The sequence below is a fragment of the Sus scrofa genome, chromosome 9 (assembly GCF_054392235.1).
Source record: "Sus scrofa isolate SSC_HxYL_T2T_F1_AM1 chromosome 9, Sscrofa_HxYL_maternal_Yorkshire_Landrace_v2.0, whole genome shotgun sequence".
In the NCBI taxonomy this organism is placed as follows: domain Eukaryota; kingdom Metazoa; phylum Chordata; class Mammalia; order Artiodactyla; family Suidae; genus Sus; species Sus scrofa.
The window spans coordinates 107,509,798-107,535,648 of record NC_139391.1 but is presented as its reverse complement, the minus strand read 5'-3'; the positions used below and the strand labels follow the sequence as shown (position 1 = coordinate 107,535,648).

General features: G+C 39.6%; 1 protein-coding gene and 1 non-coding gene across 19 annotated transcripts in view; both read right to left on the bottom strand.

Annotated features, from left to right (window-relative positions):
- The window catches only part of GSAP (gamma-secretase activating protein), a 220,991-nt gene that overhangs the window by 62,218 nt on the left and 132,922 nt on the right, over positions 1 to 25,851 (bottom strand). For 16 of the 18 annotated variants that reach the window (XM_084977406.1, XM_084977413.1, XM_084977410.1 and 13 more), the window contains 6 exons: positions 19,162 to 19,238; positions 17,803 to 17,859; positions 14,553 to 14,622; positions 14,195 to 14,248; positions 5,136 to 5,224; positions 1,008 to 1,077 (listed from right to left, as the gene is read on the bottom strand). In XM_084977406.1, the coding sequence (XP_084833532.1) occupies positions 1,008 to 1,077; positions 5,136 to 5,224; positions 14,195 to 14,248; positions 14,553 to 14,622; positions 17,803 to 17,859; positions 19,162 to 19,238 (417 nt within the window). Of the gene's footprint in view, positions 1 to 1,007; positions 1,078 to 5,135; positions 5,225 to 6,621; positions 7,126 to 7,795; positions 7,834 to 14,194; positions 14,249 to 14,552; positions 14,623 to 17,802; positions 17,860 to 19,161; positions 19,239 to 25,851 lie in introns of those variants that run through there. The other 2 variants (XM_084977419.1, XM_084977417.1) reach the window with 2 other exon arrangements.
- On the bottom strand, positions 9,047 to 9,152 carry LOC146400070 (U6 spliceosomal RNA). Its single transcript, XR_014816988.1, has one exon. It is a non-coding gene; the product is annotated as a U6 spliceosomal RNA (small nuclear RNA).

Below are 25,851 nucleotides of genomic sequence, written 5' to 3'. Positions count from 1 at the left end.
CATTATACTGGATATTAGGGGGAGGTATTTTTAAAGGGGTCAATTTCACATTTACAAAATTCTAAACACGTTATTGATGTGTAGATAGTCCTTTTTTTCTCAGCAAGCAATTTAGATTCAGCCATCTGTATCTTCTGCTGGTTCTAGTTAGAAAAATGAGACAGATAATTGGGCAAGAGCATAGGAAGTGAACACAAACCTACACAAACCTAATCCCTCGGTCCTGTCATTCCAGTTATACATCAGCAGTTTCACTTTATAACATGCTTAAGAGAACTTACTAGATAAGATGCACCAGTGAATTCTGCCCTCTCTCCACACCCCCGCCTTGAAATCATCATATGTCCCAGTCTTATCTGCCTCTACCCGAACATGACCAAGTGACCATGTGTTCTTGAGCTCTGCCAGGGAATTCTTTTTTTTTTTTTTTTTTTTTTTTTTTTTTTTTGGCTTTTTGCCTTTTCTAGAGCCACTCTCGGGGCATATGGAGTTTCCCAGGCTAGGGGTCCAATGGGAGCCGTAGCCACCGGCCTGCGCCAGAGCCACAGCAACTCGGGATCAGAGATGCATCTGCAACCTACACCACAGCTCACGGCAACGCCAGATTGCCAGGGCATTCTTTTTGCTTCTAATGCCTTTTCCTCTTTCCATCCAAGCCTCTCCCCTTATATCACGCTTATCCACTGTGACCAACATCCTAAAGAAGGATGGACTAAAGAAGGTAAAAATGACCCGCATAGCCGTTCTACACACATTCTACCATGTGACAAAACTGGAAATCCATGTATGCAGCAGCCTATCAGATATGGAGGCAGAGCAAGTAAGGGAACAAGTGGAGGCAGAAGGAAAGCCCTTTCAAGGGAGTCCTAAGGCTCCAATGGACAACAAAGGTCAGTGGCCCCTTAGCAGCGGTGAGTGGACACCCAGAAGATTTCATCACATCCTGCACTTTACTAGGAGGTGCACCATTCACCAAGTCCTCACCTATCCAGTGGAGAGATACTTACATTTCTCCTCTGAAATCAGTAACAGATGATTCACTGGTAGAGGGCGACTTTCAACATGCGGGTGGAGGAACTGTAAAGAGGAAATTCATCAAAATCATAAGGAACCACATTGCTTACACAAATATTTCAAAAGTTGTGTTTGATCACTCTATTGGCACATGCCATAGAAAGGATGGGGAAGCGCAGAAGACTTGAGGGGAATCACATTCACACACACATTATAGAAGCAAAGAAGAAAAAGGAAGACTCTCAGGCGCCTGGCTTTCCAGGGGAAATCCATTGCAGGTCCAACACAAGTCACTGAAACAGTAAAGCTAAAAGGTAAGCCATTTCCAGGGCTGGTGCTTCCTATTTGGTATGTATGATTCTGAGGCCAGTCAGAAATAATGGAGGAGTTCCCATCATGGCTCAGTGGAAATAAATCTGACTAGTATCCATGAGGACGCAGGTTCGATCCCTGGCCTTGCTGAGTGGGTTAAGGACCTGGTTTTGCTGTGGCTGTGGTGTAGGCCGGCAAGCAGCTGCAGCTCAGATTCTACCCCTAGCCTGGGAACCTCCATATGCCATGGCTGTGGCCCTAAAAAAGAAAAGAAACGATGGAAACAACATTTGGACAGAAAGTTCTATTTGACATGCACTGAAAAAGAGTGATAACACAATGTGTTGTGCAACTCAACCTGGCATTTGATTTGAGAGCCAGGTAAACATACTTTCCACCACAACTTCCAAAGTCCTGCATCCAAGAAACAAAGCACAACAGAACTAGGGGCTTTCCAGGAAAGGACAGTGAGTGACAGTGTGGCATGTAATGAAGGATTTACAAGCCTCAAAGCATAGGAGGATTTTCACTGGGAAGAAAAGGCTTGATCCACCCTTTCCTTCTCCTCTGCGCCTGCCCATGTGTGCCAGTCCACAAGCCAAAGGTGGCAGCCAGAAGCACAAGGCCTGACGCTGTCCTAATGAGGAAACATTGGCCATGAGATAACTCCAGTGACTTCATTCTTTTGTCATCAAAAGGGTAACTACAAATGAGCAGTTTCATTTTACAATATGAAAGAGCTTACTAGATAAGCTCCACTGGCAAATTTTGGGTTTTCCCTCTGAACTTCAGAGAATAATTAAAGAACAAAACCTTTTATGCCCTATATTACAGCCAGCAGCTTCTCTTCTCTAAAGACTAGGAAATATTTTGACAAAATTTTTACCTGGTGTCCTAACTTTTCATAATGACAAAATGGAAACAGAACTGGTCAACTTTTTAAATTGCTTGTGGTCAAGTTTCCCCTTTTAGAAAAACAAAACATTAACTATCATGCTTCACAGCAATGACCTCAAATTTGTAAAATAGATTGCAAAACAGAATTTAGCTGCAGGAATAACACAGACTTCATTATCTCCTGATTTGTGGAATTACACACATCAAAAAGGATACTTTGTGTGCTGGGGTTGAGGAGAAGCAAAGATGAGTGACGGCACATAAACAGTGGAGGAATAAACAACCAGTACCTCAAAATAAGGAAAAACTACAGATTTGGCTTCCCTTGGGTCTACAGAGGTGGCCAGGGCCTGGCCGCCTAGGACTGGGACTTGGACTAAGGCACGGATGGTTCTAAACCTTTGCCTGGTCTCTGGGAGGCAACTCATGGGAACATGATTTTAAAAGTTTCATTCAGGTGGTGGTCATTTTTCTTCCTAAAATGAGACAACCCTCAAGCAAGGCCTGGAAGTGAGAATACAAATAGACAGGCTTCAGACCCATCTCTACAAAAGTGTGTAAAGCTTGGGGCGAGGGGTGTTTTATTTGCATTGTGAGTAGGAATCTACATAGATTATATCATTTTAGGGAAATATGAATCTTCGCAATGATGGTGTTAGACTCTGATTACTAATATTAGTTGTTGAAAGGTAGGCACTATAGGCATGAAGACAGGTGTGTAATTACCCAATGGAACTCTCTGGAAGATGCATTCAGTCTGGTAGGGAACTCTCAAAGGGTCCCAGACTGGGATCCAAACTCCACCTATTACTGTCTTGCTGAAGTTCCTCTGTGAAGGGGGTCAGGGCTGTCCATGTGACTTAGGGAAATGTGCTACTGGAAATACTGGATGTTTTGGTAAGAAAAGGAGACAGATCCCAGGACAGGAACCAACTCAGTGGACCGTGAATGGTGTTTCTCTAAAGGAGAATGGAAGGGAGAGATGGGGGCAGCTGGGGACTGGCCATGGATGAAGGTTTGAAGGAGTTTCTCTCTCCATGGACGTAAGCCTGAGGAGCAGGGACCAGGGCGAGGACCTGAGATGAGTGTGGGTTTACTTCACATGGTGGAGACTTCCTTTGACCTACAGAGGCAATCATGCATCCTGAACTTTTCATTTTTTTAATTAAGATAAGATTCACACCACGGTTACCACTTTCACGACTACGTACACAATTCAGTAATGTTTCATATATTCACAGTGTTTTACGACCATATACTTGTAAAAACTTATTTCCTTTTGGCACTCTGATGACCTTTAGTTAGGTCCATCCTTCAATAATGTCTCATAACCTATAGAGCCCTGGAGGTTCCCAGGCTAGCGGTGGAGATGCTAAGGAAACCAAAAGAAAGGGCCAGAAAAGGGAAGTGTGCTCTATCCCACAGTCACCCTGAGCCCATGGCAGTGTCAACAGAGTGGCTTCCTGGGGGAGGGGACGAAGCTCCATGCCAGGCCTGGCTGGCAGCCAACAGTGGCCCTCAGGGAAGCCAGGCCTGGTGGTGAAAATGCACAACTGGAAGGACTGGCTGACAGTGGATGACCCCGGCCACTGGATGCAGGGGCGGTGTGGGGGGGCAATGATTCCCTCTCCCAACACACATTGTGACAGCGAGACCCACAGTCAGAGGCTGGGAGGAGGTGGGGGGAGGGGAGGCAGACACTCAGGCTATAAGAACCTGAAATACTGAACCCTTGCTCCCAGAGTAAATGCAAGGAGAGGATCCTGCAAGTCTCTAGTCACAATACTTTTGTCAACAAATTAAAACAAAACTTTGCCTAATGTGTTTAAAGACACCTTACTTCATATATATCATTAATTCGTTAGCAGTGAACCCACAGTCAATAGCAAGGGGAGGTTGGGATTAACATATATACAAACTGTATATAAAACAGATAACCCACAAGGACCTAGTGTATAGTACAGGGAACTCTACTTAATATTTTATAACCTATAAGGGAAGAAAATCTGAAGAAGAAAAAATACATATACATATATATATATATACACACACACACATATATATACACACATATATATATATATCTGAATCCCTGTGCTGTATACCTGAAACTAACATGATACTGTTAATCAACTATACTTCAATTTTAAAAAGCACTATAGACATATGCCTGGAGGAAGTTTATCTAACACCCATATTTCCTCCATAAAGCGCATCACACAGCCTTCTTGCAATTAGGAACACGAGACAGCACTTCAGCAATAGGCTTAGGGGACATTTTCAACAGCGAAATCATCAACTAAAGCCAAAGAGCGCAAAAAACACGGAGCTAAGTGGACTATGAAAACATCTGTTTACAATCTGAGAGCTGAAACAAAGAGGCAGTGTCACCTTGCTCAACCTCAGCCAGGAACATGTGCATCAGGTGACTGCAAATGACTGCAAATGAAAGCATCATGATTTGAGGGTTACACATACATTTTAGCAGGTAGCGGAATTTGCAAGTTCTAGACTGACCCTATCTAGACCACACATGTTATACATACACTGCCTCTGCATCAATTCATGGAGGTGATAAGTAAGGGATAATTACATCATGTAATCAGATGTTTAATCAGCCAACTCTTTGAATACATTAGGTAAATCATTTTAAAACTTTTAAATGCGTCTTGATAGTCAATATTTTATGTTGAAAAACATTACACTGCTATCAGACAAACCAAGCTATAATAGAGACAGAGAGCTAGGTTTGAGTTTTTGATTTTCATGTTTGCAAAGGAAGAGCTGATTAATTCCAGCCATACCCATCTATTAGATTGTTTGAGGATGAAATGTGATAATGTGTGTGACTGTAACACCACTGCCTCTAGGTTTCATACCTCTGACTAATGAGATAAGATATACTCACTTACCTGTACCCAAATACAGCTATCCACTGCCTTTAGAACCTTCACATTGTTAACGGGGTGGATTTCAACCAACAAAGTTAAGCACTTTGATCCTACAAAGCAAAGAACGCTTTTAGTAACGAAGTCCAGAATACCACAAATTATTTTCTCCAAAGACGTCAGATTTTTGAAAACATAATATGTGTTACTTACTGTATTGGCTACTCTACAAACAAATGCAGTTTTCTTAAAACTGATTTTGACACTTCTGCAACCCCCAAATAGATTCAGAAAACATCATAAAGGAGAAGGAACAAGCTCCTATCCATGTCTCAGCCATTTTTACCACTCTGCACAGGCCCTCTCAGCTTCTACGTCTAAACAGACACAACTCATTTCAGTGTCAGTGGCAAATTAATGAAGACTGTTTGTGGAGGAAAATACAAAGATATTTCCGATGCACGAACGTGTTATGGTGGATAGCAACTGGAACATGGGCTTTGCTTCTCTTAGGAAGGGTGGTGGAGCTGCCTGGATAAAGACCCACTCGTTTCCTCAGCGTCACATCTGAGCAAATGTCATAAAAGATAGCAATGAGGAGGAAGTTTTGGACATAGGCTAGAATGAGGTTACCACAGATATCCAAAAGTTAGACCAACAGCTCCCCTCCTCAGAAAAGGAGCTGCCTTGTATTATTTGAATTCTTATAACAACTCTAATATTCTCAGGTTCTTTCTCAGTGACTTTATTTTGAATAATAATGTACAATTAGGGGCTGGTGCAGCAGCCTGGAATTGAGTCAATGCCAGTTCTCACTATTTAAGAAAGTAACCTAACAGCACTGCTTTCTGTTAAGAAAAGTGGAGGAGGAGGGAGGTAAAAGAATATAAGCAGAAATGAATCTGACTAGGATCCATGAGGACGCAGGTTCGATCCCTGGCCTTGCTCAGTGGGTTAAGGATCCACTGTTGCCATGAGCTGTGGGTAGGCTGCAGATGCAGCTCAGATCTGCCATTGCTATGGCTGTGGTGTAGGCCAGCAGCTAAAGCTCCGATTTGACCCCTAGCCTAGGAACCTCCATATGCTGTGGGTGTGGTCCTAAAAAGCAAAAAAAGAAGAAGAATGTAAAACAATTTCTGGGAGATTGCCTCACAGTTTCAAGGACTTGATATCTCTCTAAACATACCTTTTAGAGATTACTGAAAAAGCTAAGCAGTGTGTGGGTTATTCTGTGGGATCTAAAATATACAAAGATAGGAATTCACTGGTGGCCTAGTGGTTAAGGATTCACCATTGTCACTGCTGTGGCTTGGGTTTGATCCCTGGCCTGGGAGATTTCAAGCATGCTATGGCCATGGCCACACACACAAATAAATATACACACACACATGCACGTACACACACAAAACAAATGGAAAGCAAATGTTTAGTCAGTGAGTACTCATAGCTTAAAATAAAAACCCCAGTGACAAGATCATATACCAGTTCAGAAGTGCTGTATTTCTAATACCTGGGATAGAGGTAAAGTGAGATGCTCTGGAAATCTGCTTGGTGACTCAAAAAATGGCTCTAGGATTAAGAAAAATATTAATGTCAAAGATACTCGTGGAGAAAAATAGAAATGTTCTGTGAAATGTGAGAATAAGGGGGAGAAAAGCAATTTTCCTTATTATGTTATGTTCAGTGTACATAACTAAATTAATAGAGTAAGAAGTACAAGCTCATATTTGACGATTTTATCTCTTGCCCTAAAAGCTTCCAAATGGGGAAAAAACTCTTTTAGGGGAATCTTCTCATTGGAAAAATAAAGAATCCCCTTATACTTGGCCTTTTTGTCAATGTTTCCAGAAAAGATCAACAGCTATCAGCCAAATCCACTTGCTCAAAATGGGAGGATCTTCCCACACTAATTTTCCCCTCTTTAGGGCAGCCCGGACACTTAACTAATAAGCACAATGTTAAGAGTAATTGTGCAAACAGGAATGTCTCTCAATAACGCACCATGTGCTTTCATGATGTAGCAGGAAGCACTATGACTCCGCATTCTAGAGACATCGGTTCTAGCCTGAGATCTGCCACTAACCTAACAAACACCTTTCAGAGAATCACAAAGCTTTCCTAGAATTCAGTGCTTTGTTATGTAAAAAATAAAATGAAAGGCTACAGAATCAGATCATTTCTACAATAACTACTAGCCATAAAAATCCCATGATTCCATGAAGTATTTAAAGTTGTCTTAAGAATTTAGAGAACCTGGGTATCAGGGGAGAGCAGGAGGGCATCACTGAAGGGCAAGACATGTCCAGGCAGGACACGGTGCCACAGGAAGTAGAGCGGCAGCATCAAAAAGGACAACTGGATGGATCTCAAGGGCATTGTGCTAAGTGAAATAAGTCAGATGACGAGGAAACAATGCCATTTGCAGCAACATGGGTGGATTTAGAGATTATCATACTAAGAAGAAAGTCTGAAGTCAGGCAGAGAAAGGCAAGTATCATATATCATATATATGTGGAATCTAATTTAAAAATGATAAAAATGAACTTATTTGCAACACAGAAACAGATTCACAATGAAAACAAACCTATTGTTACCAAAGGGAAAAGTGGGGGGAGAGGTAAATTAGGAGTTTGGGATTAACAGACACACACTACTACATATAAAGTAGATAAACAAGGTCCTACCATTTAGCACAGGAACTTAGTCAATACCTTGTAAAAACCTATAATGACAAAGAATCTGAAAAAAATACATATTTGTATAACTCAATCACTTTGCTATATGCCAGAAACTAACACTACATTACTTTAATATACTTTAATAACATAAAAGACAAATATAGTATGAGCCCTCTTATATGAGTAATATAAAAACCAAACCACACCAAACCAAACCCCAAACCGAGCTTACAGATACAGAGAACAGACTGGTGGTTGCAGGAGGTGAGGGGGAGATGGGAGAACATTTTTGTTTTGTTTTCTTTAAACTGAATTTAAAAAAAAATTAAAGCCCAAGGGTAGACATGGCATAGGGAGGGTGAAGAGTGAAATAAAGAACCTGGTCTGGAGCACCTGCTGTGGCTCAGCGGTAATGAACCCAGCTAGTAGCCATGAGGATGCGGGTTTGATCCCTGGCCTCACTCAGTGGGTAAAGGATCCAGCATTGCCATGAGCTGTGGTGCAGATTGCATATGTGGCTCAGATCCCACATTGCTGTGGCAGTGGTATAGGCTGGCAGCTACAGCTCTGATTTGACCCGGAGCCTGGGAACTTCCACATGCCTCGGGTTCAGCGCTTAAGAAAACAAAGAACCTGGTTTTATGCAGGTGAAGGTACATGTGAAATGGTGGTGAGGTTGGAAGGGTCCAACAGAGCCTGTTTCTGGAGAAGCTCTGGTTATTAGAGCTCTGGAAACAAATCACAGCTCCAGTCTGTGATGGAGCCCGGCCAGAGGGAGTGAGCAGAGAGGGGATAGAGCAGCAGTGGAGCCCAAGACACCTGGTCACTCCTACTGCTCCTGCGGGATCTGCTGGGCCTTGTGGCAAATGTAATTCCATCTTGGAGGGTGAAAGGGCCAGCTGGGCCTGGTTTCCTACAGAAGGCCACTTTCTAAATAAAACATTAAGTCTGCCATGGCCCCAGCCAAGAAGAGAAGCACCGTTGCCAAAAAACTTTGTTGTAAAATATGTGGCCCAAGGAACCTTATCCTGCATGTCTGAGATGTTAGAGTTTGTCTCATCTGCAATGGAAAAATCTCATTGTAAGCAACACAGTGTTAATATCTTGAGGCAAACTACAATTGATAATCAAATGACTTATCAGATTATTCAAAAACAGATTAAATATGCCTTTGTGAAATATCTTTTTATTAAAGTATAGCTGATTTACTGTGTTGTGCCAATTTCTGTTGCACAGCAAAGTGACCCAGCCATACATAAAAATACGGAATGCCCCACGAATCTGAGTGTCATCCTTGCACAGGGCCGTGCTAATCTTCTCCGTATCATTCCAGTTTTAGTATATGTGCTGCTAAAGCGAGCACTGTCTTTGCTAAACATTTGTTCAAAGGACAAATCATTATAATAGATCCTATAGCACTTTCTGGTTACATAACTTCTGAAATCTTAACTGAACAAAAGACCTCGTAAGGTCTCCATAATCCGCCTGCACCTCACCCTCGTTCCTCGCTGCCCTCAGTTCCCAGCACTGTGCCCCCTGTTCACTCCACTCCAGCCTCCTCGACCTGAACAGCGACTCTACCAAGTACACTCTGGCCTCAGGGCCTTTGTGCTGGCTGTTCCTTCTGTCAGAAATGAGCTTCCCCAGAGGCGCACGCTTGCTTCCTCCCTTCTTTCAGATCTCTGTTTAAACACACCTCTAATGCTATTTCCCAGGAACATCCCGCAAATAAACAAATTGCACACAAATACCTGCCTCAGACTCTACTTGGCGGGGGGTGGGAACCCAAACTAAGACAAAAAGTTACCTTAGGGGACAGGATCACTTTATTTTTTTTTAAGATTTTTATTTTTTTCTATTAGAGTTGATTTACAATGTTCTGTCAATTTCTGCTGTACAGCCAAGTGACCCAGCTGCACGCATCTATGTATACATTCTTTTTCTCACACTATCCTCCATCATGTTTTATCACGAGTGACTAGATATATTTCCCTGTGCTAAACAGCAGGATCTCATTGCTTATCCACTCCAAATGCAGTAGTTTGCATCTACTAATCCCAGATTCCCAGTCCATCAGGATCACTTTAGCTATGAAGGGCTGCCATGCGTGGGGAGAGTGAAACAGGGAAGAAGGGTATGCAGTACACTGGCGCTGTCAGATTAGTGACCACCTTGGGTCTGGAGCTTCCTGGGGTGCACCTGAGAATGAGTGGCGCCTCGCCTCCCCATTGGTCACGGCTTACTCTACTGGGAATCCTTTCTAGCCATTCTTGCAGGTGATACACATGCAGGTGGTAAACATTCTCCCAAGGACTCTGGACCAAAAGCAAGAAGTAGGTAGAGCAGGTGAGGTGACATGCTGTGTGTCAAAATTACCTGTGGGCAGAGCTTGTTCTCACTGCAGTGGCTGATATGAAAGGTGAACTAAGAAGATGGAGTATGGGGTATCCAATACAAAAATTAACGCTGTTACCCACGCACCTACAGTCAACTAATCTATGACAAAGGAGGAAAGAATATACAATGGAGAAAAGACAGCCTGTTCAATAAGTGGTGCTGGGAAATCTGGACAGCCACATGTAAAAGAAAGAAATTAGAACACTTCCTAACACCATACACAAAAAATAAACCCGAAATGGATTAAAGACCTAGATATAAGACCAGATACCATAAAACTTTTAGAGGAAAACATAGGCCAAACACTCACTGACATAAACAACAGCAACATCTTCTCAGATGCACCTCTTAGAGTAATGACAATAAAAACAAATGGGACTTAATTAAACTTAAAAGTTTCTGCACAGCAAAGGAAACCCTAAACAAAATGAAAAGACAACCCACAGAATGGGAGAAAATATTTGCAAATGAATCGACTCACAAGGGATTAATCTCCAAAATATATAAACACCTCCTACAGCTCTATACCAAAAAAACAAACAACCCCATCAAAAAATGGGCAGAAGATCTAAACAGACAATTCTCCAAAGAAGACATGCAGATGGCCAAAAGACACATGAAAAGATGTCCAACATCACTCATTATTAGAGAAATGCAAATCAAAATCACTATGAGATACCACTTTACACCAGCCAGAAAGGCCATCATCAAAAAGCGTACAAACAATAAGTGCTGGAGAGGGTGTGGAGAAAAAGGAGCCCTATTACACTGTTGGTGTGAATGTAAATTGCTGCAACCACTATGGAAGACAGTATGGAGATTCCTCAGAAAACTAAAAATAGAATTACCATTTGATTCAGCAATCCTACTCCTGGGCATCTATCCAGAGAAAACCATGATTCAAAAAGATCCATGTACTCCAGTGTTCATTGCAGCACTATATACAATAGCCAAGGCACGGAAACAACCCAAATGTCCATTGACAGAGGAGTGGATAAAGATGGGTACATATACCCAATGGAATATTACTCAGTCATTAAAAGAATGAAATAACGGCATTTTTAGCAACATGGATGGACCTAGAAATTATCATGCTAAGTGAAGTCAGTCAGACAATGAGACACCACCATCAAATGCTATCACTTACATGTGAAATCTTAAAAAAGGATACAATGAACTTCTTTACAGAACAGATACTGACTCACAGACTTTGAAAAACTTATGGTTTCCAAATGAGACAGGCTGGGGGGTTGAGGGATGCACTGAGGGTTTGGCATGGAAATGCTATAAAATTTGGGTTGTGATGACTGTTGTACATCTATGAATGTAATAAAATTCATTAAGTAATTTTAAAAAAGAAAACAAAAATTAACACTGTTCATTCAAATACTTTTTTAAAAAAAATGTGGTCAGATAATTTCACTAGAATTGCATCAAACTTTCAATGCTGAGTAAGATGACCTGAATAGGTAGGGTTAATGTAGCCAAATAAAACTTACGGTAAAGTTGGTCTGAACGTACATTTCATGGTATACATCATCACCACTGTTCTGTGTGACAAGCAGGCATAGGTGGCAAATATCATGTAAAGATCACAGTTTCTACTAGGTTTCCCAACATAATAAGGCATTTCTAAGGTTAAAAGGCTAAAAGGAACAAGATTCAAGAAGAACTGAGGGCAAGATAGGGGCTGGGGATTAAGAGGAACAAACTATTCTGTATGAAATAAACTACAAGGACATATTGTGCAACAGAGGGAATATAGCCAATATTTGATAATAACTATAGTATAGAACCTTTACAAATTGTGACTCACTAGGCTTGTACACCTGTAACTTATATAAAACTGCACCCCAACTATATCTCAGTTTTTAAGAACCTAAAGAAAAAAGATAATGATTTTTAATGAACCTCAAAAAACAAAAAAGAGAACTGGGAGCACAGGAGCTAATCCAAGGTTCTGCACATATGCCTCGTCTCGTGATGAGGAAGAACACGAGCTTTTCTCTTCTGGGATTAAAGGGTTTGTTAACCCAGGAGATCAGGGTCGTAGCTTGGCTCTGCCTATTCCCTTGTTTTAGGGGTCAGAACCAAGTTTTAGACCCTATGTTGCTTAAACTAGTCCCACCCCATCACTTCAGAAGTGAGCACTGGAGTTCCCGTCGTGGCGCAGTGGTTAATGAATCCGACTAGGAACCATGAGGTTGCGGGTTCGGTCCCTGCCCTTGCTCACTGGGTTAACGATCCGCCGTTGCCGTGAGCTGTGGTATAGGTTGCAGACGTGGCTCGGATCCCGCGTTGCTGTGGCTCTGGTGTAGGCCGGTGGCTACAGCTCCGATTGGACCCCTAGCCTGGGAACCTCCATATGCCGCAGGAGCGGCCCAAGAAATAGCAAAAAATAAAAAAAAGACAAAAAAAATAAAATAAAAAAAAAAGAAGTGAGCACTGCCCTTAATCCTAAGAGGAGCAAAGGATGCCGAGAGGAGGACGTGGCGAAGAAGAGGGAAGAGGGCTGCGGAGGCTCCCAGTGCAACATGGCATAGGAGGGGAGGTAAGGATGAGTCAAATAATAATGAGATTTCAGGGAAAGCCTCCTGTTTGCCAACATCTTCCATAAACATTTCTGCTCAAGTCTCTGTGACAGTCCCATCCAGATTCAGCTCTGCTTCCCTGGACACTCTAAGCCGGCTCTCTGGGAGCCCAGGACTGCCTGACAAGCCTCACGTGGAAAGTTTGTACAAAGGGTTTTTCCATCACATGCAACTGCAGGAGAATACATCTGAGTGGGAACTGTGCTAACAAAAGAAGGAGCTTAAGTGCCAAATAAGCAGAACAGATGGAAAGCACTGTAGGATAGGAATAGAAAGAGACTGAAATGAGAGCCACCTGACCAGAGGATGAACCAGGGTAAGCCACAGGCTGGGTTCAGCCACAGGGGGTTATCATTGCCTGAGGTGAGGTTTTTTTTGAATATCTGGGCCAACATTTAAAAATTGAAAGTTTACATTAAAAAGTCCATACCACTCTTGATAAATTGAAAAGCCTACCCTACTGGGCTTCCTACCTGCCTCTGGAAATGAGACACATGCCTCATGGGGCACCCTCACCCACCACCAGTCCCTGCAGCTTGCCCTCAGAGCAATGGCCATGCCTCTCTGGCCACCACTGTATCCAGCACCTTGCACTGTGCCACACCCACAGTGGGTGCTCAATATTTACTGAGTTCTAGACAGATGGATGATAAAGAATATTAAAAGAAGGTAGGGAGAGTATCCCATAAACAATCGCCTATGAAGTGGGCCTTACTAAGTGAGTAGAACTGATTTCATTTAGAATTGGTGGACTATTCATAGCGCATTATGTATTGGTCAACAGTTCACCAGATATCAGAAAAAAATGGTATTCTCCAAGGGGTACTAACCTCTTCCCAAACTTTTACACCTGTCCATTGGGTTCTAGTGTGTTTTCGATGTTTAGCCTGCAGGTGCTAATTGTCTTTTTAATACTTCTGCTATTCATTATCTTTTTATTTTTATTAAAGTACAGTTGATTTACAGTGTTGTGTCGATTTCTGCTCCAGAGCATAGTGAATACACACACACACACACACACACATACACATTCTTTTTCTCATACTAACTTCCATAATGGTCTATCCCAAGAGATTTTATATAGCTCCTTGTGCTGTACAGTAAGACCTCATAGCTTTTCCACTCTAAATGTAATACTTTACATCTACCAACAAACTCCCAGTCCATCCTACTTCCTTCCTCTTCCCCCTTGGCAACCACAAGTCTGTTCTCTATATGTTAGTCACTATTACATTATTTTCTGTATTTTCTTGTTTACTTGAAAAATAATTTTTTTAAAAAATCTTTTTATGCTTGACATGACCTTTTTGCCTTTTTATTCTGAGATAAAGTTATTTGCAAAGATGCTTGAAAATTGACTTAGTAGTTCAGTAAATCTTCATCTTTCAATGACTACTAAAAATTGTCATTTCATTACCTGGTTGAAGCTCATTCCTTTTTCCTTCTTTAGCAGCTTGAACTAAACTTGCAGCTAATGGAAAAAAAAAATCCATTAGCAAATGATCCATGCAGTGGCTTGTTAAAGTTTACCATTTTATACCTGAAAGGAGTGAGGGCTCAGAGGATCTGTCAATGGATGATTAAGATAAAATCAAAGCTTTGTTTTTTGGAGGTAGAACCTACAGATTCTTTATTTCAAATCTAATCTCCCAAGAGCATCTTTTCTCAGAAAATTATTGTTATAGAACAGTCAAATAGTGCAAAAATTCAACGCCTTGGAACTCAAAAAATGTAGTTTAGTTCTTGAACTGTAGCAATAAAAGAGTTCAACTTACCCAGCAAAGTCCTTTCGCTGTTGACAGAGCAACTGACAGCTTGCAGGTCTTTCTCAAATGTATAGAGATGCTATTAAAACAAAAGTATTTTTTCATTTAGAATTTCATGTAAAATAACAATTTTACGAATGCAAGTCCCATTTAGCTCTCTAGCAAGTATCACTGTGGCAAAGCATTTTATTGAAGAATCACCAATAACTGGTTTATCCATATTGAGAAGCTTCAGATGATTTTTTAAGAAATAAGTTTGCTACTGTAGGCCATGTTTGGCACTGAAATTTAACCATGAGGCAACATAGCATAGTGGTGAAGAACACAGAACTTGGAGGCAAGTTAGGCACAGGTTCAAATCTTGACTCTGCTGCTTGCTAGCTCTTTGACTTTGGACGAGCTATTCAACCTCTCTATCCTCCCATCAGTAAAAGAGGAATCAATCATAGTATTATTACCTATCTCAGGGGATCCTTAGAAGTGTCAAGTTAGATAATCCACGAGTATGTACCACAATGTCTACCATGCATAACAAGCCCTCAAATGTTAGCTATTATGATTACCGAGGCAAAAAAAAAAAAGTTATAAACAAATGACATAAATATGACATCATTAACTATGTCTAAGAGACTGTCACAAGTGCATTTCCTGCAGGACTTATATATATTTAGAGCGTTGGCAAGGTAATCATCTATCTTTATTTTTCATTTTCTTGCTGTTTGAATGTTGCAAGATTCCATTTCCTTGCATATTAAAGAAAATGAAAATGGTCAGGCAGAACGAGGATGTGATGCTGCAGATTGAGGAACTGGAGACAAGCACAGTTATATTAGGCAAACTCCCTTAAAATCCACTCAGAGGATAAGGAAAGATCGAGTCTTAGACTTCAGGAGAGGACAGGCTAAGAAAAACAGTGACTAGTTCAAATATTAAGAAGGTAATTAGTACCTGCAAGACTAAGAAAGCACTGAGAACAAACTAGAATCCAAGGGCCAGAGGTTGATGAAAAATGTTGGGAAGTCAGAAAAAGTGACCTTGGAGTTAATAAGAAGGTTTGGTTTCCTTTGACTCTTGCTCTGAGAGATTCTTATTTATAAGTAAGAAGAGTCATGGATGTATACACTTAATTTTTAGGGCTTTATCCTTTTAATTATAAAATAACACAGGAGCAGCACCTCAGTATTTAAATCGTGCAAACGCTACCGAATAAAAAGTCTAAGTTCTCCACTTCACTCACTCAATCCCCACTCTCTTCCACAAGTACATACATGTGTAATTTGCTATGTAGCCTTCTAGATCATTCAAAACGAATTTTTAGTATATATTTATGTACATATATATGACATGGTCTTCCTGTAAGTTTAAAAACATAAATGGAATGAATTATTCTGGCAACTTGCTCTTTTCATGTAATAACATGCCTTCGAGAGCCTTCTGTGCCACTCTATAGATTTCTTAGTCCCTCAATATTTGTAAACTGTTTTTACACAAGCACAAAGTGACCCCTTCCCACTTGCCCCAACAAACTCCCAGTTTGTTGTGACAAACCTGTCACATCAACAAATGCCTTATGTGAGTGGTCTGGGGGAAAGTTAAGAAAAGGTGGCCTGTTCTGCACCTGGATCTTTGAGAAGTACTAAGAAGCAAGATCAGAAGTTCCCCTGGTGGCACTGTGGAAACAAATCCACCGAGTATCCATGAGGATACAGGTTCGATACCTGGCCTGGCTCAGTGGGTTAAGGATCCAGCGTTGCAGTGAGCTGTGGTATAGGTTGTAGACACGTCTTGGATCCTATGTTGCTGTGGCTGTGGTGTAGGCTGGCAGCCTTAGCTCCTATTCAACCCCTAGCTTGGAAACTTCCATGTGCCATGGATGTAGCCCTAAAAAGACCAAAAAAAAAAAAAAAAAAAAAAGTGGCAAGACTGAGTTAGTATTCTTTCCATCAGCAGAAAGGGGACTCAGGAGCTAAGTTTGACTTCCATCAGATAAAGATAAAGATAAAAACACATCTGAGTTATGTCTATAAATTTTAAACCCACCACACAACTCACATTTATGTGTTTATCTTTAAATGTTTATCTTCACTCTATTGTTAGTTTCATGAGGGCACAAACCACCCCCTTTTTTGTTTTTATTTCTTAGCATCTAAGCCAGTGCTCAGTACTTGACAGATACTGAAGAATTTACTGTCTGAATATCAGACCCACACATTATAGTGCCTTCTGAAGTACCTGATACACAGCAAGCATGTCATAAATGATATTTTCTCTTCCTTCCTAGAGGAATAGATTTTTTTTTTTTTTTTTTGTCTTTTTGCCATTTCTTGGGCAGCTCCCGCGGCATATGGAGGTTCCCAGGCTAGGGGTCTAATCGGAGCTGTAGCCACCGGCCTATGCCAGAGCCACAGCAACGTGGGATCCGAGCCACTCTGCAACCTACACCACAGCTCACGGCAACGCCGGATCGTCAACCCACTGAGCAAGGGCAGGGACCGAACCCGCAACCTCATGGTTCCTAGTTGGATTCGTTAACTACTGCACCATGACGGGAACTCCAGTAATAGGTATTTCTATGGGCACGGTTCCTCTTGCCCTTGAAGGGCAATTCTGCCTCGGGTGGCTCTACATGTAAATCTGCTTTGGTATCTTTTATGGGAGCTACTTAAGAAACTGAAGACATAGTGTTTGTCTTTCAGCTTTTTCTGTGTCCAAAGGGTAGGTTGGATCCAGCAGTAGCCACAGCTGCAGCTGCTAAGGGTTTGTTCTGCCCTAAAAAGAAAAAAAAAAGAGGAGTTCCCATTGTGGCTCAGTGGTTAATGAATCCAACTAGGAACCATGAGGTTTCAGGTTCCATCCCTGCCCTGGCTTAGTGATAAGGATCCCGAGTTGCCATGAGCTGTGGTGTAGGTCGCAAATGTGACTAGGATTTGGCTTTGCTGTGGCTCTGGGGCAGGCTGGCAGCTATAGCTCGGATTCGACCCCTAGCCTAGGAACCTCCATATGCCATGGATTTGGCCCTAGAAAAGACAAAAAAAAAAAGCAGCAAGATTTCAGCTAATGTATTAGTCCAGGAGTCCTTATACTTTTTTTTTTTTTTAAGATGATGGTAAAGGGAAAAGAGAGGAAGAAGAGAAAGAAGGCAAAGAAATAGAAACTAAATTTTTAGAAAATGAAATGAAATGAGAATTTATATCAAGAGAAAGGGAAATCTTTAAAAGCAGTAACCGATAAGTAATCCATAATTTATGGTGATTTTTACCTCATTTTGTTTGGTTTGGTAATCATACAATCCAAAGAAGACATTTCCCTTATCATCCTAAAAAGAAAAAAATAACTAGATGTTTATTAAACATCATTGTTTAGGAAATTAGGATGTTACTAGTTTTAAAAGAAACCTGTAATAATTCAACCCGTGTTAGCAATAAGCACTTGAAAGGTAGTTTGCTGCATATGTTAGAGAAGGACTGAGCCTCTCTCCGTTGGTCACAAGAATGAAAAGAAATAAGAATGTACAGCGCAGTGAATGTTATGAAATATCTCCTTTTTTTAAATAAAATAAATCTCTACATGATGTCTGACACAGTGCTATTAGGACTGAGTACGGTAAAGGAGCAAATCTTTTCATACTTCCATTTAGTTCTGTAAGAGAATATATATGATTGATGAACACTGAAAGTGGCCAAAAAAAGTCTATCATATCCCATGATATTTATAAGCAAAATTTCTTGAATCATACAATTCTCAAATGCAGCATGCTTATAGATACAACTTTAAATAACTTTAAGCAAAAAAAAAAAAAAAAAAAGGTAATATAACGATTCAAAGCAAACTCACCATGGAAGTCACTTTTTCATGTTTCACTATTGCAATAAAGTTATCAGCAGGTCTACATTTTCTTTTCTTAGAGCAATTAACATTGAAAACACTGTTAAACAGGAGTTCCCGTTATGGTGCAGAGGAAACGAATCTGACTGGTAACTGTGAGGTTTCAGGTTTGATCCCCAGCCTCACTCAGTGGGTTAAGGATCTGGTGTTGCCATGAGCTGTTCTGTAGGTCGAAGATCCAGGTTGGAACCCACATTGCTATGGTGGTGGTGTAAGCTGGAGGTTAGAGCTCAAATTCGACCCCTGGCCTGGGAACCTCCATATGCCACAGGTGTAGCCCTAAAAAGCAAAAAAACAAAAGAAAGCACTATTAATAATAATGCCTCTGAATGTCATAAATCTGAACAGATGATGTAGAGTAATCACATTTAATATTTTCTCAAAGATAAAAATTTAACATACTAACTAGCTTTAAACATCTCTTATTTGGCATTTTTCCTTAGAAAATGAAACTGTTCATTTATTCAACTGTTCATTTATACTGTGTCAGACATCATGTAGAGATTTATTTTATTTTAAAAAAGGAGATATTTCATAACACTGAATTTTAATTACCCTATTCAATCTCACAAAATAAAATCATATGTTACAGATTAAATGCCAACAAGTCTTATTCATTACCTCTCAACAAGATACAGCATAAAACTCTTAAAAAAGAATACAAATGGTTAAAATAGTAAATTTTATGTAATGTATACTTTACCATAATTTTTAAAAAAGAATATAGGCATACCTTATAGGTATAAATAACATTTCCATTTCTTTCAATATTTAGTATGCGTAAGCTCTCATAATTGTTTTCTAAAATATCTGAAACAATAAGACAATAATAGCAAGTTAGTACTTAGCAGGAGATGCTTAAAAACATACCTAACAAATATAATATTAATGAAAAGTCAAATATGAAAGAACACTGATGATTCCATCACAGAGTTTAAAAACAGGCAAAGCTAATCTATTTTATTAGAGATCACAATAATAATAAACTTCAGGGAAGAGGAAAGGAGTAATGATTAGGAAGCGTCTCAAGGGAGCCTTGAATCGAAACTCTCATATACTAATGAAAGTATAAATTGGAAAATAACTGGCAGGATCTACTGACGTTGAATACATATGGCTTAGCAATTACCCCTGTACATATATCTCAAGAGACGTATATACATATTTTGGCAAATGACACATATGATGTCTATAGTGCTCCAGTTCATAAGAGCCAAAACTGGAAACCCGAAATACCCATCAAGCAAAGAATGAATAAACTGCGGTGTATCCAGACAATGGAATGCTGTACCTCAGCAAAAATGAATTAACTTGCTACAACATACACCATAAAAGCAAGAGCAGCCCAGATCCTCTCCCCTCCTAAAAACGGTACAAATGGTACAATTTCATTTATACACAGGTTTTGAAAACAGGCATAAAGAATCTCTGGTGCTGGATGAGTGATTGCTGGGCAGGAGCATGAAGGGGACCTTGGGGTTCTACTGTCCTCCTTCCCACTCTGAGTGATGGTTCTTCCACGGCCGTGTTTCCCTTTGCGAAAATTAACTGAGCTGTGCACTTATGATCTCTGTACTTTTCTGTATGAAAGCCATATTTTGATGAAGGATATAAAGATTTTCTTTACACAAGACATTTAACTTGTGAGTTAACTGACCATCACATTTATTCTAAAATTTTAGGACATCCCTCCCCATTCTACAGTTAAAGGATTCAGACACTAGAAGAAACAGCATTGATAATTATCATCATTAATTGGGGAGAAATGTGTATTTCCCCAATTTCTGCAAAATTAAAATGCTTAAACTTGACTCATTTCCCCACATAAGAAGAGTGTTTTTAGATGTTAAAATATTATGTTGAATATGAATTCCAATATTCAGGCATTACATATGCAAAATATCCTATAAATCAGAGCAAATTTCAGCTTGTACTCTTGATTAACAAGGACAAAACAAGATCCAAAGTCAGGATAACTGGTGACCTCTACTCCTGCACTGGAGCTGGCCCTGGGAAACATTTAGAGAGACAATGAGCAGGTTTCATTGAGAATTTACGAATCATCCTGAGATCCCTCTACGCAACTTCCCACAGGAAGAAGCTGCCTGGATCTACCTAGAGCAGAGCAAAGAGGGGGGAAGTGTGGTTGATATATAGGTATAAACTCTTCTCAATGTGTATTGAGGTGTCAGACACACTTCTCACTGATTTAAAAAAATAAGAATAATCACTCGTTCTCTTAGGATAATAGATTTGATTAGCTTATTGCTAAAGATCACTTCATAATTCACAGTGTAAGGTATTGCAGGCCCACTGTACTGGTAGAAAAACTGAGCTTCAGTGAAGTTAGGGTACTTGGCCAATATTATACTGAAAAAATGGCAAAGACTAATTTCAAAATTCGAGAAAAGTTAAACAGAATGAACTACGTTTCCTATATCACACCTACAAGGGGAAAATGGATAATTACTGAAAAATCTTTTTATGGTAGATTTTGCAGACATCTAGAGAGAATTTCAGTGAGTTTCTTTTCATCTCACACATGACTCAAAACTTCTGGAATGCAAATGTGTCAATATTTTGAGAAGTATTTTTTTTCTTTCAAGATTATAAAGCTGTTGGGAGAGACCTTCTCAAAAGTGCACTTAAAAGGTTTCAACTAAGATAAGAAATTCCTTTAGAAGAATCTTACTAAGAAAATCTAGTTTCCTTGCAAAAGCATATCTATTTTCAAATCACTGAAATTTATTACGAAAAAAATTTCTCCATCAAGTGCAGACTATAACAAATGATGTACTCCTATTCCAATAAATCAGTGGTTCTCAATGCTGGTTGTGCAGAATCCTCAGGGGGATGGCCAAGCCCCACCTCAAATATTCTGATTTTATTGAGCTGGTAAGGGGCCTATTCTCCAGTGTGTGTATGTGTGTGTGTGTTTAAGTTCCCCATGTTATTCTAATGTGCAGCCAGGGCTGAGAACCATAAAACTACCTATTCATAAGGTACATTAAACAACATTACATAGCATGACTAGGACCAGCTTATAATACAGCCATGGTAGACAGAGTTGAAAGAAATAATAAAAATAATGGCTTCCTAAGTCTGCTAGGGAGTAATAACTGCTGTCTTAAATATTCCTACAGTTAAGTATGTGGTTCTCATCTCAACATTTGTATTAGACAAATTTGGCAATGTTGGAAATCCAGAGACCAGAGTCTCACCACACACTATAAACCCAGCAACCTTACCTCCCTGGATCAGTTGCTCATGTTTTAGACACACCCTAGGAAAAGAATTATTCAGTAACCTCTTTGCTTATTCATTGTGACTCTTCTCCCACTAGTTGATCACTGGAAAGTCCAGAGGAGGAAGTTTAGCAATTTCAAATGAGGAAATGTGGTTTAATTTTACAGTTCAGTGAAATCAGAGTTCATCAAGAAAAAATGTAGCATTTTGATAGATACTTGCCTAAGTAAACCTAGTTAAAAAAAAAAAAATGGAGAGTACCTAGACATTAAAGGTGTTGGCAAGTCACAACTCACATAAAGTTAAAGTTGGTTGGCCAGATATTTCTCTCCACTTCAATCTATTCTTTGCCAACTATGAGTGATTTAAAAGAAGATGTTTGCCAAATATGTACACTTGGTTTCCAACTGCTATCAGGTTAAAATCAAATAAAAGTATTTCTTGTCTTCCCAATGACTATGGCAGGGGAAGTCTCACAGCCTTATACAAAAATTTGAACTCGTTCCTAATACACAGATGAAAGAATACTAAAATGTGATTATACCTATGATATTTCTATTCTATAAATAATTCACATAAATCCTCCTGCTCAACATGACCAGATATTACAATTCTAAACTTATGGAGTAAATGTTCTTATGTGATTTATATTTCATATTCTAAATAAAATGAGAAAAATCAAGGGTGGGGGATTAGCTAAAGAGCAATAAAGAGAGAAGAGAATTAGAAAAGGAGACTAGGAAAGTTGGGGAAAGAAAACTGAAGAGGAAGGATGGTGGCAAGAGAAGCTTGAAAAAAATAAACAAAAACAATGGGACTAAGCCAATCCTCCGGCCCCCAAATCTGTCCAGGGGTATCTAGGAGGCAACAAAAAAAATGATCCTCTTGTGTCAGTCATTTGGTTAAAATACATCACTTCCCTGGAAAAGACGGAGAATTACAATATTTGAAAGATTAATCAATCTAGAATATCAAAATCCAAGACTAATCAAAGTAGGCAAAGAGATATGGGCAAGAAAGCCTACATTCTTTCTGGTCTTACATATACGTAACATTTAAGCCTTAGAAAATTTAGATACCATAGATTTTTTCTTAGTTTCCTTTTTTTTTTTTTTTCTTTTTGTCTTTTTAAGGCCACACCTGAAGCATATGAAAGTTCCCAGGCCAGGGGTCAAATCTGAGCTGTAGGCACCAGCCTAAGCCACAGCCACAGCAACGTGTCTGTGACCTACACTACAGCTGCCAGATCCTTAACCCACTGAGAGAGGCCAGGGATCAAACCCACATCTTCATGGTTCCTAGTTGGGTTAGTTACTGCTGAGCCAAACAGGATCTCCTCTTAGTTTCTTGAAAATACAATACATTTCTAGAGGGGAGTAAGCATTGGCTACAAGAATTAATACATAAAATCTATTATATTGCTTCATACCAGTAGTAGTTAGAACATAAAATGTTTTATAAAATATGCCATTTATCAGAGCAACAAAAAATAAAAACAATCCAGGAATAAATCTAGCAAAAAAATGTGTAGAACCTTCATGGAAAAAAATCTAAGACTTATTATGAGCCATAAAGGGGCTCTAAATAAATAAGTAGCTATATTTTGTTCATGGTTGGGAAGATTTCATATTGTAAAGTTGCTGGTTCTCCCCAAGCTGATCTATAGATTCAATGCAACTCAAATAAAAAATCCAACAGACTTTTTGGTGAAATCTAACAGTCTGATTCCAAAATATGTATGAACGAGCAAAGAGCACAGAGTAGCCAAGATGATCCTGAAGATGACTAGGGTGAGGAAACTTACCAGTTATCAAGAAAACATAAAAATAATTACTAAGATATCTTTGCCTTACATTGACCAAAGGAACACACTTAAAAGCCCAGATTACTTCAATTTATATTAATGTTTCAACATTCTTATGGAAGCACATCAGTAAATACACGGACATTACTTTTTAAAGCTTAAAAGCCCAGAAACAAACACCCCACACATAAGGAAACTTGATGTGTGAAGGAAGTGGTTTTGTTGTCAGTGAAAAAAGATAGGGTTATTTGGTTAGTGACACTAGAATAAATAGCTATTAATACAGAAAAACAATACAACTTTCAAAAGAGTATTTTAACACCTGTAAGTTATAAATAATAACAAAACACCATGTAACCAACCACCACTCCGCTTAAAAAAGCAAATACCAGAGTTCCCTTCATGGCTCAGCCGTTAACAAACCCGACTAGGATCCATGAGGGTAAGGGTTCCATCCTCATGGGATCCAGCAGATCAGGCTTGGGGTTGGGGATCCCACATTGCTGTGGCTGTGGTGTAGGCCAGCAGCTATAGTTCCCATTCGACCCCTAGCCTGGGATCTTCCTTATTCCACAGACGCAATCCTCAAATTAAAAAAAAAAAAAAAAAAGCAAATTCCAAGACTATTTTTGAAGGCTACTGTGTCCCCCATCTGATTCTTACATCATATTACATGCAAAAATAAATTCCAGATGGTTCAAAAGCAAAATGCAAAGCTTTAAAGCTTTTAGAAGTTAATAAAAAAATGTCTTCATGACTTCTAAATTTCTTTAAAATATCCAAAAAGCACAAACCATAAAGGAAAAGACTTGTGAATTAGACTGCATTAAAATAAAGAACTCTTGTTAATCAAAAGTAATCACAAACTTAAAAAGCAAACAATTTGGGGGAAGATATTTGCAACATATATGATGAACAAAGGGCTAGACTACATAAAGAATGCATAATAATCAATATTAAAAAAAGTAGAAAAATAGACAAAAGGATGAACTCTCATCTCACAGAAGGTGAAAGTCAAAGGGCCAATAAGTATACAGAGATTTCAACCTCAGACCAAAATAAAATAACATTTACATGTGCCAGTTTGACAAGAAATTAACAATCTGGAAAACTCAAGGGACTGTGAATATGCAGAGTGCCCCAAACATTTCTATTCCACACATGGGGGAGTTAATAAGTACCAACACTTTGGAAAACAATTTGGTGGTAGCCAGCAAAAGGGAATATGTGTATAGCCTGTGACTCGGAAACCGCACTGTTAGACATCCATCCTACAGAAACTTGTGCATGTGTGCACCAGGAGACTTGTACCAGGTTAGTAAGAGCACTGATGTAATAGCAAGCCCCCAAAAACTCCCAGATGACACCAGTGGGAAAAGATAAGTTAGGTTCCCTAGGAAAAACCCGAGACAGTTCAGTATACAGGATATTTACTAGGGAGTGCCTATTAAAGTAGGATTAACACCTGAGCAGGAAGAAGGAAGCAGGACCAGGCTGGGGAAGAAGTCAAGCAGCAATGCAAGCCCAGTGGCCTCAGGTGACCTTGGGGTCCTCTATCGGGGAAGCTCTAGAACTGAAATGAATTGTCAAAGTTGTCCCATATTGAGTCAAGATGCCCAGGTCTTTATATGCCACCTCAATCCTTCATTAGAGGTGACATACTCAAATGAACACGAAGTTGGGTGAGGCAGCCCTCAGCCGAGGTCATTCCTGAAGGGGCTGATGGCTGAGGACTATCTGCCATCCACACTCACAGCACCTGGGATGAACCCCTCCTTAAAAAGAAGATCTTAGCATTGCATCACCATGTCCACCATATTGCTGTATATTCGCGCAGCAGTCAACATGGATAAATCTTACAATATTGAGGGGAAAGAGCAAAAGAATGCACCTACTGTTCTTTCATTTACTTAAGGTTCACAAATAAGCAGAATGAACTATTTTGCTGAGGGTGATAAACATGTGGGTTAAAACCACAAATAAGATAAAAAATGTTAAAAAGTAAAAGTTTAAATGGTTGTAGGTAACAACCTACATATGAGAGATAGATAAATAGTATCAAAGAGGGAGCCAGGAGAGCCTACAAAAATCTTGATGTTACCCTATTTTTAAGGTGGGCACATGGTTTTGCTTTTTTTTATTATTTATAGCTTACATGTGTTAAACTATGCTTTCGTATAATTGTTTTAAACTGTATAATTTAATTTATACAAAATACAAAAATATTCTTTTGTATAATTCTTAATTTAATTAAAGAACAAACATTTTCTTCATTTCTTTCAGAAGAAATAAATTTCCCAAAGTTCAACCCAGAACTAGGAACAGATGCAGTAACCAAATCTGGTCTCCTTACATCTTAACTGCTTGCTGACT